The sequence below is a fragment of the Ictalurus furcatus genome, chromosome 18 (assembly GCF_023375685.1).
Source record: "Ictalurus furcatus strain D&B chromosome 18, Billie_1.0, whole genome shotgun sequence".
In the NCBI taxonomy this organism is placed as follows: Eukaryota; Metazoa; Chordata; class Actinopteri; order Siluriformes; family Ictaluridae; genus Ictalurus; species Ictalurus furcatus.
This window is the reverse complement of record NC_071272.1, coordinates 20,790,710-20,805,714: the sequence shown is the minus strand read 5'-3', so window position 1 is coordinate 20,805,714 and position 15,005 is coordinate 20,790,710. Positions and strand designations below refer to the sequence as shown.

Sequence of the window (15,005 nt, the reverse complement as noted above, 5' to 3'; positions counted from 1 at the left end):
TCCGTCCATCCATCCATCCATCCATCTTCTATACCGCTTATCCTTTTCAGGGTCACGGGGAACCTGGAGCCTATCCCAGGGAGCATCGGGCACATGGCGGGGTACACCCTGGACAGGGTGCCAATATAATCTCGATTATTTTGATCAATATTGAGATCTCGATTATTTATCACGATTATGCATTGATTTTAGGGACAACATATTTTTATCGCACTTTCACATTTAAATAAACAGACCGCTGCTTTCACCTCCATGTTGTGCTACATTCCTGCTAATGTACAAATCTTTGCATCAAATTAGACTGATCCTTCAAGTGCATCATCTCGTAGAAGCAAAATATAAATAAAATTGTACCCAAAATATAGGACAAGTAAAAAATAAAAATGCCATCAACCAAATGAAAATACGCATCAAATATAACAATATGCAACCAAATTTAAGTGATGAATTTCATGATTTTTTTGCATTGCACAGCTGCCACATGCTTGGCTGATTAGATACCTGCGTGAATGTACACGTGTTCCTAATAAAGTGGACTGTGAGTGTATGAATATAGCCTACATATTCAGCCTCGCTAGTGACATCCTCGCTAGTGTGGCCACAACTTAGCTAGGGTAGCTATGGTTATCTCGTCTTCTTAAAGGCCCGGATATATAAACATGTGCATGTCACCTTTTGCTTACAGGCATGTGTACGTTTTTGAAATCTAAAAGATGTTTTAGCTAATGGACCCGTGTTATCACAAACGCAACCAGAAATAATCCGTGCATAAAGATGACGATTCTCAAAGTGAGATCTTCGTAGCGCTTTATTTGGATCAACAGTTACACAAACCAGCTGTTTCATTTGCTGTCTATGGCTGGAAGGAAGTACAGACATAATTGGTCCTGTCCCCGCAATGTCATGGTCCCATCACAAGTTTTGTACAGGCATTCATACTTTCCTGACTGACGTAGACATACATTAATGGTTATAATTCAATTCATTAAAAACAATTATGTGTTCAAATGTGTATGTACCGTCTATTTTTAGATTTTGATTCAAACCTGATGTCAGGACACATAGAGGCCTTGAACGGCAGACAGTCCTCGGAGCATTTCACTACCGTTATTTTTAATGCTCGGAATAAAATGTCTGGTATTTAATGTGGGATGGTGGACAGCTGTTGGCATGCTGAGAAAGTATTGCTAAATTTAAGTACATGACAAACCATTATAACAGGATTCATAATTTCCATTGTGGTTGTGAATTTATACCGAAACACATACATATAATGCATACATTAGTCTAGATATTTAATATAGTATACTGGAAAACGAATTTATGGAGATACTACAGATCCAGATCCTTTCTGCCTCTGGATGGAGCTCAAATCTTCTCTAATTCCAGACTGCTGGGACTACGGCTGCTCCTAAGGCCATACAGACTTCATATAAATCCATAATGAACTTTTTCACACTAACTGTTGTTACCCAGATGAGGATGGGTTCCCTTCTGAGTCGGGTTCCTCTCAAGGTTTCTTCCTCTTAAAACATCTTAGGGAGTTTTTCCTTGCCACCGTCGCCACTCAGTGGCTTGCTCAGTTGGGATAAATTCACACCTTTAATATCTGTATACCATGTTGATATTTCTGTAAAGCTGCTTTGAGACAATGTCTATTGTAAAAAGCGCTATACAAATAAAATTGAATTGAATCGAATTGAATATATCGTATCAAGTGAAAATAACATGAATATTGTCAAAATTTTTGAAATAAATTTATCATATTACAATAAACCAAATATAAGGTGATTAAACCAATTTCTAGACACTTCATTTTTGTTTTGTTTTCTTGTGGGTATTGTGCTTAAATGGTCCTATTCTACTGGCAGTCTATTTTGTTTATTTCTAGAAATAAATGCTTCAAATCAGCAAAATTATCTGCCAATAGAATTAGGCTATTTCAAGCATCTATAAGTGTCTAGAAATAGGTTTAATAAACATATTTGGTTTATTGCAATCTTATAATAGGAAATAAATGGTAAATGGCACACTTATATAGCGCTTTTATCCAAAGCGCTTTACACTGTGTCTCATTCACCCATTCACACACCAATGGTAGCAGACCTGCCATGCAAGGCGCTAACTTGCCATCGGGAGCAACTTGGGGTTCAGTGTTCAGAAGATACTTCCACTTGCTAATGTGTCAGGTTTTTGCAGCATACACCATGTGTTGGTAATCATAATTGGGGGCAGTGGAGGTTTGGCAGTTAAGGCTCTGGCTTACTGATCGGAAGGTCGGGGGTTCAAGCCCCAGCACTGCTAAGCTGCCACTGTTGGGCCCTTGAGCAAGGCCCTTAACCCTCTCTGCTCCGGGGGCGCTGACCCTGAGCTCTGACCCCAGCTTCCTAACATGCTGGGGTATGCGAAGAAAAGAATTTCACTGTGCTGTAATGTATATGTGATCAATAAAGACTCATTTATATATATATATATATATATAAAGATATTGCTTTAAATCTAGTACTCTTCTAGAAGGTTTCGGATTGCAGTTTGAGGGGTGGGTTTGTAGTACTCCACAACAAATTATACAAGTAGAACCCATTTAAAAAGTTAGAACTATTAACCAGCCAAAGAATCCTTGAGGAATTCATACAGTTACCCAGTGTGCAATTGCCGTTTATCGTATTTCCTGCTCAAAACTGAGAATATATTCATGCTGATTAGCGAAGATATTCTGATATGCTAATTCTGCTTTATCTTTATTTTTTAGGTCATTTTTGATGTAACTCGTAGTTTTCATTGTCTTAAAAGGCTTTTAAAGGTTTTAGTCTAGTGGCCTTTAGAATATTTAGCATTTCTATTATTTAAAAAAGAAAAAAGAAAAAAAAAACAATCAAACTTTCTAGACATTTCCTGACATGTCTCATATAAAATGATGTACACTTTTAGAGGAAAAAAAAAAAAAAAAAGGAAAAGGATCTGGTAAATTCTAGTAAATTCTTAATTATAAATAGTAATCCTTCTGGGTGAACTCTTGAAGAAACCTACAACCAGTAGAAAATTGTTTGATGAAAAACTACTTTAATAATGTACAACATGAATAAGCCAGTTATTCCAGTGAAATGTTTTAACACTGAGGTAATTCCCCACAGTCCAAACCTAACAAAATCAAATAAGCGAACAGTAAATGATCATGTTTGTACTGCAGCAAGGAACTGGACACAGTCTCAAAACCATCTACACCATTGGTAATAAATTAGTTCTAAAGTTCATGGTCATTTATCAGCATAGTACGTTATTGATGCTGATCTCAGTTCTTAGAGGAATCTTCCTGGGCTGGCTGGCTCTGCGGCTCTGGAGTCTGAGCTGGAGGGCTGTTCACAGCAGGAGTGTATGTAATAGGCACCACTCTCTCATTTGCCCCAGCAGAGGTCTCCTTAGGTGCCTGGATCTGTAGCTGGCCATCATTTAAAGCGCAGGTTACCGCCTCAGGGTTCACGCCATCAGGAAGATCAAACTCCTGCCGGAATTCTTGGCATCTGTAAGAGTATGACCCTTTCCCATCATCCTGCTTCTTCTCGGACTTTCCACTCACACGCAGCTTCCTGCCCACTTGTTTGACGGAAAGCTCCTCAGGGGAGAAATCTTTTGTGTCCAGGGTTATTGCGAAGCGGTTGCTATCTTTGCCCAGCTGGAATGAGATGGGTTTGAACACAGCTGAAGGTGAGGTTTGGTCGATCTCATCGAAGATCCTCCTGTGGAAGCGTTCCATGAACTCCAAGCTGTGTCGCATCTCCTGCATGTGCCTCATCATCTCTTGTTCGATCTGGAAGAACAGAGGTCTCGTCTCAGGCCAAAGACTGCGCACCGGCCAGTTGAAGTCCACGAATGGGCTGAAGGGAGGCTGAAATGTGCTTGGGCAAAGCATCTTGGATCAGTGGATGGTCAGTTTTGCTGTGCTGGTTCTTTGTTCTCTTGTGTGCTCGTCTCAGCTGTCTCGCTGCTTCTGGCTCCGTGCACTCAGCATGCCACTTTTATACCCTGGGGTAGAATGTTCCAGTAGCATCCAGCTTCAGTCGCTATGAGTCATGTGTGTGCCAGGAGTGCTGTGACGACGACGTACATGAAGTCATACTCCAAAAAAAGATGGATGGATGGGCTTGTGTGCTCTAACTGCCACATGCCAGAGGAGTGTGTCCTTGTTCTATTTACAGCACAGTAACAGGCTTCCACAAACACATGCTGGATTTTTATTTATTTTTTTGTCATAAAACCACCCTAAACACAGCTAACACCTATTATTAATCTTATTGTGTAAGTGTAGGTATATAGGTAAATCAGCACCAGAGCTAAAAATAATAATAATAATAATAATAATAATAATAATAATAATAATAATAATTCAGTAACTGTACAGTACTTAGTTTTTATACTTATGTAAGTATTTTGTACTTTACTGGAGTACAGTATAATTAAAAAGCAATAATTGTACTCTTACTCAATTAAATTTACATGAAAAAAGAGCATTCCTTCTGCCTAGAAATCAGTTCAGTTACTAACATGTCGATCGGTGCATTTTACCTTCATTTATCACGTAAGCAATAAACCACTCCGTGTCATTCTGTTCCAGGAAAATAATCAACAACAAGGTGGTGTGGTGAAGTGGAGTTACTGTTACCATATCTTCATATAACAGCATGTCCTGAAGTGTTGAATTCCTCATATACCACAGCAATCTGCCCACATTTTTTATTTATCAACAAAACGTGTCATACGTGGGGTTTTTTTGTTTTTTGTTTTTTTTTTTATTAGTTTATAGTTACATTTAATGCTGTGGAATGTCAGCAAAACAAATTAGTTCCTGTTATCACTTATGTTACAGCAGCTATAAACAGTCATAATAAGACAAAAATGAAGCTTGTTACTGAGAAACTGTAAAGTGTAAAACTCCTCTGGCCCGAAACCTTTTCCATACATATCAGAAAACTTCACATTACAGCCTTACGTCTGTAGTGATTCTGGGAGACCTCTTCCATAAATGTTAAATAAACATCTTGTCACATAAAACTCATCCATTATTATATGTTTTCCATTGTTAAATAGCAGGATTTTTTTTTTTTTTTATGAGATATAATACCCTTAGTTTCAATTCAATTGAATTTGTTCTGTACTTTTTCCACCCCTGATCATCACATAGACTGGAAAGCTTTGTATAGCCTACTATATTAGTTTAAAAATATTATTATTATATTATTATCCATCCATCCATCCATTTTCTGTACCGCTTATCCTTCAGGGTCGTGGGGAACCTGGAGCTGATCCCAGGGAGCATTGGGCACAAGGCGAGGGACACCCTGGACAGGGTGCCAATCCATCGCCTGGCACACATACACATTGACACACCCATTCACACACTACGGACACTTTGGACATGCCGATTAACCTACCACGCATGTCTTTGGACTGGAGGAGGAAACCGGAGTACCCGGAGGAAACCCCCGCAACACTGGGAGAACATGGAAACTCCCCACACACAATGCATTGGCAGGAATCGAACCCCCAACCCTGGAGGTGTGAGGCGAACATGCTAAGTACTAAGCCGCCGTGCGCCCATTATATTATTATATTATTAATATTATATTGTTTTATATTATATTATTTTATATTATATTCAAATGATCACAGCGTGTCATAAATATCCTATGACCTACTTCTCAGTGTCAGGATGGAAATTCACAACCGTTTCCATTCATAATGTTTTGTCATGTGCTTAAATATAGCCAGAGTTTCTCAGCATGCTCTCCATTCAAGGTCTGACCATCGAACCACACTTGTACCAGACATCTTGTTCCTGCTTTAAAAATACCAACTAAATGCTATTCATAGTGTTTTGGTTTTCAATCATAGGCATCACAGAATTTTGTTGAATAGATGATAATCAACTGGGGGGGGGGGGGGAATGCAATGAGAAGACAACCTGAAGAAAAAGTAGAACATGTAGAATATAATATGGATATTTATACATAAATATCCATATTATATGGACTATATTATTGAATTCTGGACTGTCAGAACATGTTGATTCACTTTCTATAACAGTAGCTCTGACAGTAGAGCAGCTGCAAATCACAGCTTATTTATATGCTGGTTCTAATATGTTTCTCTAGTGACAGTAGTTCCACAACATTAAATGTAAAAATAAAAAGATGACATGTTGTTCTTTAGTAAACAAACCGAAAAAAAAAAAATCGTTGTTGGCAAATTGCTGTGGTATAAGAGGAATAAAACACTTGGGGACGTGTTCTAGGAAAATAATCAACTTCAGCATGATAACAGTATCTCAGTCATTGATTATTATCCTACACCAGCAGGACATGGAGTGTTTTTCTTCCTTACCTATTCAATTACTCTGGTTATTTTAGAAGTTTGAAAGTGGACGTTTCTCAGCAAGCCATCAGACACCTTCTAATTGCTTCCTTAAAAATAAGTGTAACACAAGTTTAGTAAAATGCTCTTTAAATGATTAAGTGTTCTCTCACAGGGATCCATAAAATAGCTGACTTCTTTATTTTATATATATATATATATATATATATATATATATATATATATATATATATATATATATATATCTTATTTATATATATATATATATCTTATTTATATAGTAGTATAGGACAGACATAACGAAAAGACACGATTACACATACTAGATACAGTATGTAGCCAAGAAAAGAAAAGAAAAATTAGAATGACTGGTGACAGTCTCTAGTTTGTGCCTCTGTCCTTCATTACGTACAACTGATTGATTTGTATAGAATATTTATATTACATTCGGAAATATATATAGTTTTAAAATGTCAGTATTTATATTTTAAAACAATTTGAAAACGACCATTTAGGCTAATCGTGATAATAAAAGAACGCATATGAAACCTAAACATACAGTTTGTTTTTATTCATTTCAAAAGGAGGGTATACAAACTTTTGTACTCAGTTGTAAACTGAATAGCAGCTGTACAGCTAGCGACAACCTTAACAGCAAACCATGCGGTACCCCCTGTTCAGGACTCTCTGCTTATTAAGGTACATAAGGTACATATACTCTGAAAAATTCCCAAGCCCAAAATGTCCAAGTCCGTGTCAAGTTCCAGTACAAATGTACGCGAGTGCGTGACAATTCCGAGTTCGTTTATAATCTGACTCGAGTCCGAGTCCAGGATCGAGTACCCCAACTCTAATATATAGCAAATGATACCTCAAACAGGTGAATAGGGGTGAATGTGTTTAGTTTCCTTTGGATCTGAGCATCCTTCACATTCCCTCTACTGGATCATATTGAAAGAATGATTCCCATTATATCCAACCCCCCCCCCCCCCCTCCAAAAAAAAAATCTCTTGCCCCAGATGCTTCAACATAAGAGAATAGTAACCCCTTACCCTAGAGACTTTGTTCAAACTCTGCTTCATAGACCTCAAATCTATGTGCTCCAGTCCTCAAATGAGGTAATTGTGCTCTAGAATTAAGACCATCAAAGTCACTTTTCCCCTTACGCTTGTGTTTTATAAATTTACTAGAACAGCATGCAGAAGTGTTTGCACCTAAGATTTAGAACGTCCCATTCCAGATTGAGTCCCTATGTTACTGTTATAATAACCTCCACTCCTCTGGGAAGTCTTTCCACTTGACTGTGGAATGAGGCTGTGGGCAGTTGTCCATTCAGCCACAAGAACATTAGTGAGGTCAGACACTGAGGTTGGGTGAGCAATGTAAAGGATCTGACTACAATGTCACCCTTCATGCTGAGATTCCCCGTTGACCAAAGCATTGTTGAATTGGGTACGTAGAGAGGGGTAACTGTGTGCCTTAGATCCTGATCGAGGTCAAATCCTCTGATTCAAAAAGAGTGCATTATGTTCAATTTCCCTTTGATAAAGACTCTAGGGAGACCCTAGGAAGACAGATGAAAGTCTGGTCAAGTGGATCACATTATATAGAGCCTAGAAATAGCAGTGAAAGTTATTACTGTACTTGCTGTCTGATACATAGCATTTTCTTGAAGTTTTATTTTTGCTTTTGTCACATAAGGCTTTGATACCTCCGTTCCGTTACATATTTTAGACGTAGTACTACTAAAACTACTAAATCACTGCTAACATCACCACTTTTATCAATGTAAAAGTTTCATTTTCACCTCTTAATTCTTCCAGCCATGTAAAAAATGGTGCCCTCAAGAATTAATTGACATTTACAGTAGGTATATGTGGGGTTACAGTGTGAGGTTCCGCTAGGATCCTGGGTAGAATGGGTCAGTTATGCCTGGAGCTGCTTGATTGAATGAGCAGTTTTATAATATTTTTAGGTACCCAGACCCATGGGAAGCAGCTGCCTTTCCCCAGCTGTCTTCTTTCCCCCCAGAAAGAGGACAGATGCATGTGAACTTTCTTGTCTGTTGAATGTAGATGTATATGCCTTTGTTGTAATTTCACATGTTTTTAGCCAGAACTTTAAGACACATTTTTACTCAGGTGGGTCATGTTTTCTTTTACATCATGTAGACAGCTGGGTGCGTGTGCGTCGCTTACCTGGGGAAGAGATGGCACCGGGATGCACTATGAGAAGAAGGTAAGTTGATGGTGGCAGTAGTGATGCTCTGCGCAATGTTCTGCTGGAAACATTGGGTCTCTGGCATTCATGTGGATGTTGGCAGTGGCCGCTTTCAGCAGGATAATGCGCCCTGACAAACTGCAAAAATTGTTCAGGAATGGTTTGAGAATCATGACAAAGTGTTCAAGGTGTTGAACATGGCCTCCAAATTCCCCAGATCTCAATCCTACTGAGCATCTGTGGAATGTGCCGGACAAACAGCCCGATCCCTGGAGGCCCCACCTCGAACTTACAGGGTTTAAAGGATCTGCTGCTAACATCTTGGTGACAGATACCACAGCACAACTTCAGAGGTCTTGTGGAGTTAGACACAGTCTGATTGTGTGTGTGTGTGTGTGTGTGTGTGTGTGTGTTGGGTGGGGGGCTACATCCAGAGGATATCCAACAATATTGCCAGTATCTACAATTCTTCTAGTTAATAAAGATTATATTTAAACGGGTTCTTTCATTTGGAATGAATACCAGTGTCGCACCAGTGTACCAGTGTTGTCCAAACTACAGCTGCCGTTAATATATAAAAACAAAAGCATGATGCCAAGCGATGACAAAAACAATATAAATTCCAGTGTTCAATAGCTCAATGTTCAATAATGAATTGTTATTTTTAATATTGACAATCAACTATTACTTTGCCATGCAATGTAGTCTGTTGTAGTAAGCTTTTGTAGTAAGCATAATGGGGTTCAGCTGGACTAGACACAACCAGGCCTGATTACTGCAAACCCTGTTCAATCAAATCAGCACTTACATAGAACTTTTTCAACAGCATGACGTTGGTTAAAAGGTCTTACCCAGTTACACACTACGCCAAAATTGAAAGAGTTTCCAGAAATGACGAGGAAGAAGGTGATTGAAATACATCAGTCTGGGAAGGGTTACAAAGATATTTCAAAATGAGTGGGATTCCAAAGAACTGTTATCTCCAAATGGAAAAACTAGGCACAGTAGTGAACCTTCCCCGAAGTGGAAGGTTCCTCCAAGAGCACAGCAACCATTCATCCAGGAAGTCACAAAAGAGTCAAGGACAAAATCAAAGGACCTACAGGCCTCTCTTGAATCAATAAAGGTCACTGTAGATGACTCCACTATCAGAAAGAAACTGGGCAATAAAGGCATCCATGGAAGTGTGGTGAGGTGAAAACCACTGCTAACCCAGAAGGACATTAAGACTCATCTGAATTTTGCCAAAACACACCTTGATGATCCTCAAACCTTTTGGGAGAATGTTCTGTGGATTGATGAGTTGAAAGTGGAACTGTTTGGAAGACGGTGGTCCCGTTACATCTGGCATAAACCAATCACAGAATTCCACAAAAAGAACTTCATACCTACGGTCAAGCATGGTGGTGGAAGTGTGATGGTGTGGGGATGCTTTGCTGCTTCAGGGCCTGGGCAAATTGCAAGAATTGAGGGAAACATGAATTCTGCTCTCTACCAGAAAATCCTAAAGGAGAATGTCCGGTCTTCAGTCCGTAAATTGAAATTAAGTGCAACTGGATTATGCAGTAAAACTGTACAATGATCCAAAGCACAGGAGTAAATCCTAGTCCTAGAAGTAAGTGAAAGACTGATCTCCAGTTATCAGTAGCATTTGGTTGCAGTTAATGCTGCTAAAGGTGGCACAACCAGATTTTAATTTAAGGGGGCAATTAATTTTTCACATGGGTGATAAATATTTTTTGCTCCAATTTTATGTCGTACTTCATTTGAAGATCTAAAACTATTTAGTATGAGATATACACAAAAACAGAAGAAATGGGGACAAATACTTTTTCACAGCACTGTATATCCCACCCCTTGACAAGTGCCATTAATACGAGATAATCAATGTTATTCACTTTACCTGTCAGTGGTTTTAATGATCGGTGTATACTTAAATAATGCTTTCTTAATGATGAATGACTTCATGCAGCAATCTTTAGCACATAATGAAATGTTTACATTACATTGTCTTTTTTTTTTTTTTTATCTCGACGCAGCTTGTGCTAGTCAGTCATTACACACTGATACACAATTTTTCAAATATTTTTCAGGGTCATTGCTAAATAGTTTAAAAGTACTTGTCTAAAAATCCCTTTTAGGTCCGTGTGGGAAATCGTGAATTAGCTGAAATAAATTCCACACGAATCCAGCATAGCGCTACTATCCTTTTCCAATTCCATGTTGCCCCTTGTCTAAGTTATGAGAAAGCATAGAATTAGCTTTCATAGTTATCTCACTGAAGGTCACAAAACGCATCACAGTTGAATAATCACAAAAGTAAGATTGTAAGAAAGACAGAGGCCATTTCTGTGTAAAATGATCGTTTGCATCTACACCTATTAAATCTGGTTTGAAACTCTGAGTCCAATCTGCTTTACTTTTTCTTAATGAATAAAATAACTAAATATTAAATAAAGATTCAAATACTTTATAGTTTCATTCAAATAAAATAATAAAGAAGTATGAAATGAAAATAATAGATACAATTATTATTAGCCTTTTATGCCCAAAGATGCTGCATATACACTGGTCACTCAATTTTATAATAAATCTTCACAATCATATTCCTAACCCATTTATGAAACAGTAAAGATAGCCGTTCAGCTATCACTGCTGCCCTTCAGCACCACAACGCCGAGGTTTAAAGAGGGACAGCAGCTGCGTAATCCATACGCGGTTTAGCATAAATCCCAGGATTCAGGTCACAGTCCAATACAAAAAAGTGCTGAGTTTTTTTTACAAGACACTTCTAGCAGGTTTTAGCCATCACTATCACTTTCCTAGTGATAAACTATTATTTTATGCAACCTGATTTTTTATTTTATTTTTTTTTGCAACAGCTACAAAAAAAAAAATACAAACAAATAATAAAACAGCTTCAAGGATTTAAATCTGAAGAAATGTTATATTGTATAATGTGTCGTAATAATGCGACATTCAGGCCATTGAAATGAACAACATAATCATTCAAATATTAAATACGTGACCACAGCAGCTGCAGCATCAACTGTGAACTTTTGTCTTTGTCTTTACTAAGAGATGAGCTGCAGTTCCTAATATAACCTTGGCAGATGAGCACTGAGCAGACTGGAAACTGCTGATAGTTTGTATTAGATAAGAGGATTTACTAGACATGAGTCGCTGCTCATACTTGGCTGTGACATGACACTCTGATTAAAGAGCTGCTGGAGAGAGAGAGAGAGAGTATTAAAAATATACCACCAACAAAATCTTAGAGAGCAACTGAATTTTAACCTCTTAGGATTATTTACATACCTGAACATTTCAAATCTTGCTAGAACTGTAATTACACGCTTGAAAAAAAAAAAAAAAGTATGATTTTATTCTATAAATAAAATGTGTGAGGTGTGGAATTAAGGAAACCATTCATAGTTTTTAAAATAAAAAAAGCAGATTAAAAATGAAAACCTTCCAAGTTCATAAAAATGCATACTTTATTTCTCATAACATACAGAGATAGCTTTAGAGAGGGATTTTTAGGGCGCTTAGACACCTATCAGTCTTTTTGTTGAGTTTGAATCAGAGCGTTTGCTATTTGATTTGGTTCCAAACTGCACATAATTACTACATAATCATACATTTAAAAAATAAATAAATAAATAAATAAAATAAACTTTCTTTGATCCAAAATACGGTGCTTGGAAAAAAAGATAAACAAAGTTTTACCAAGTGTGTGTATAAATCAGAAAAATCACCTGAGCACAAAGAACACAGCGCCGTGTTCGTTCATTTTCAGTAAGCGCTTTGTCCTGGTCAGGGTCGCAGTGGATCCAAAGCCTTTCACGTTAACACTCACTCGGACCTACGTGTGATTGCTGTGTTCTCACCTGCCTAAAGAACTGCACCAAGTGGGAGAACACACCAGGTTTCCATCCAAACAGACTAAACACTGCATATGTAACAGCACCCATAAAAGCAACACAACCAACCAAAAAAATCCTAATTCAAACAAAAGAGTCCCAGCACCTCTGGTGCATGGACCCCTGATTTATCCCGTTCAAGTCAAGACCTTTTCTGAACAATGGATTGTTCCGTATTCTGTTTACTCTACATAAAATAAACTAGCTTAAGTTAATTGTCATAATATACCATTATACCATAATGCCATGCTTTCCTTCTAAACCTGAAGTAGTCTATTTGTTCATTGACATAATTAAGATTTACAATCGATGTCTGCAAATTTTTGTAGATGTTCCTACTGTAGGAAAGACACTTCGTCCTCCTTAAACATCGCTGGAAAATTAGAGACATTGTACTGCTTTTTAAATACTCTTCACGATATCACACACAGCCATAACGTCTGTAGGTTTAGTGTCATTACAAGTTGGCTGAGAAGACAGTTGATAGAAATGAGATATGAGTAGAGGTATGAAGGCCACTGGCACTGGTATTCCTTCACAAGTGTAAACTCACACGTATGAAAAAGCACACGTATGGTAGCACTTGATGTAATGCCATGATGGAAATTCATAGAAAGTACATTAAAATGATGCTATTAAAATGATTCTAGTGATGTAGACTGATAAACAAGCACATATCATGAGCACATTTGTTAGTCACTACCCACTCATATTCGTTTTTTTTGTTTGCTTGTTTTTTTTGGGTCATTACATATACATTTCATCTATATTTTGGAGAACTCTGTGGGTCTTGAGACCATTATTGTGTTCCACTGGAAGGCAGTTACCTAGGCAGGCAGCATTGTTAGCATTGTTAGCAGCAATTACATGCTGCTCTCTGAGTTCTTTATGCTGGTACAAATTTGAGGACTGGACAGCATCTGCATCTCCTTCTTGGTCTAGATAATCCCATAATTCTGTTAGTCAGATCAGAGCACCATAAAATAGTGCAACAAGTACCAAACTGTCACTCTGATGAGGAATACAGTTTGGATATATAGTATAAATGAACTGCATACTGTAACTTGTAACTAGCATTTATTTTTGCGTTCAAATGTGTTAATTTGTGGATATTAAGTTCGCTATCTAGTTATGCTTTTAAGCAAAGAGTAGCCTAGTTGTGTTCAATACCAGAAACATACGGTCGGGAAACAAATGAAAGGAAATTAGAGTGGCTCTGATATGCTGAGGGGGGCGTTTATTTTTGCAGGCATGGCTTGGGTCCACTTGTTCGCTTAAAGGGAACTGTCACTGCAAACCCTTTGTTCCTAAAATAAAACATTTCCTGATGGGTGTGGTGTTTCCCAGGATCGTTTAATAAAAAAAACCTTCTCACGCTGTCAGAATTTTGTCATTAGCCGTCTTGTTCCAGTGGCTCTAAATCGGCTGTCTCATCCCACGCCCAAAGAATTCTTTTACAATGTGCGACTTTTTTTGTCTGTGACAGTAAAATCAGACCCAAAATAGCACAGTGTAAAGTTGACTTTATAGTGCTCTCCACTACCATCATCAAAAATATCCAAAATCTTTTTGGGTATATCGTTTAGAAGAACAGTGTTTATCGCTCCAGTACAGTTCCAGAGACTTGTACAATCTACGCCAGGGAAAATTAAAGCTGTTCTAGTGGTTCGTGGTGGACCAACACCTTACCAACACGTTTGTCATCCATCACTAGCTGCAGCTAGTTTGGGATCCATTCTCAGATGCTTTCAGTAATGATGTATGATGTGACCCAAACTTGATGCCTGCCAAGGTTGCCTTTCAGGTAAAATGCTGCCCAATGATACAGGAGCCTTTAAAGCATGCAACTCGTAAGACTGGAACACAGCTCATATAACACACTTGTTTCCTTGAACAATAGTAAGAACTGGTATATGTACTTTACAAAGAAGCAACAAGTATCACCTCATAGCTATCATATTTGATGCCTAATCTTCACAATAGACACACTCCACTTATGGATTTGCTCAAGAACATACAAGACTCAGTGATCATGTGACATAACAACGAGAATGGATTTAACCAAAAACTACAACCCAATGATGGTACAAACCGGAGGCAAAACTCAGTCACCTTGGTTTGTGTCTACAGAAATTTGTTGTCAGGCCCCAGTTGGTCTAGTGGCATACTGGAAGCATGTGATGCATTGTCCTGCTCAGTGTTTCCCAGCGTCCCTCTGTTCTGGGGTGAGGCCACTCTCACCATGTGCCATCCATTTCAGTGGCTGTGTTGAATCCCTAACATACCTTGCCTTCTCTAATGGCCATTCAGTTCTAGCAGATTGAGCAGGTCTTGGACCCCGATGATGATGGGTTATTGGCAGCAGCTGTTGAAGCAAAAGAAACATTTTTACAAAAACAGCACCATGTATAATCTCTTCTATGAAATACACAATGCGCCCTGTCACATTGTGTATTTCATACGCACTACCAGTCGAAAGTTTGTACATCCCT

The 15,005-nt window shown here is 38.2% G+C and overlaps 1 protein-coding gene across 1 annotated transcript; it reads right to left on the bottom strand.

Moving 5' to 3' along the window:
- Window positions 1-3,046: 3,046 nt before the first annotated feature.
- On the bottom strand, window positions 3,047-3,984 carry hspb9l (heat shock protein, alpha-crystallin-related, b9-like). The gene has a single exon (XM_053648851.1). It carries the CDS (start codon window positions 3,908-3,910, stop codon window positions 3,293-3,295), a length of 618 nt encoding a protein of 205 aa, XP_053504826.1. The 5' UTR covers window positions 3,911-3,984; the 3' UTR covers window positions 3,047-3,292.
- Window positions 3,985-15,005: the final 11,021 nt, after the last annotated feature.

Excerpts from the sequence above, each read along its gene's own strand:
- hspb9l (XM_053648851.1), bottom strand. The coding sequence starts at position 3,910 with ATGCTTTGCCCAAGCACATTTCAGCCTCCCTTCAGCCCATTCGTGGAC.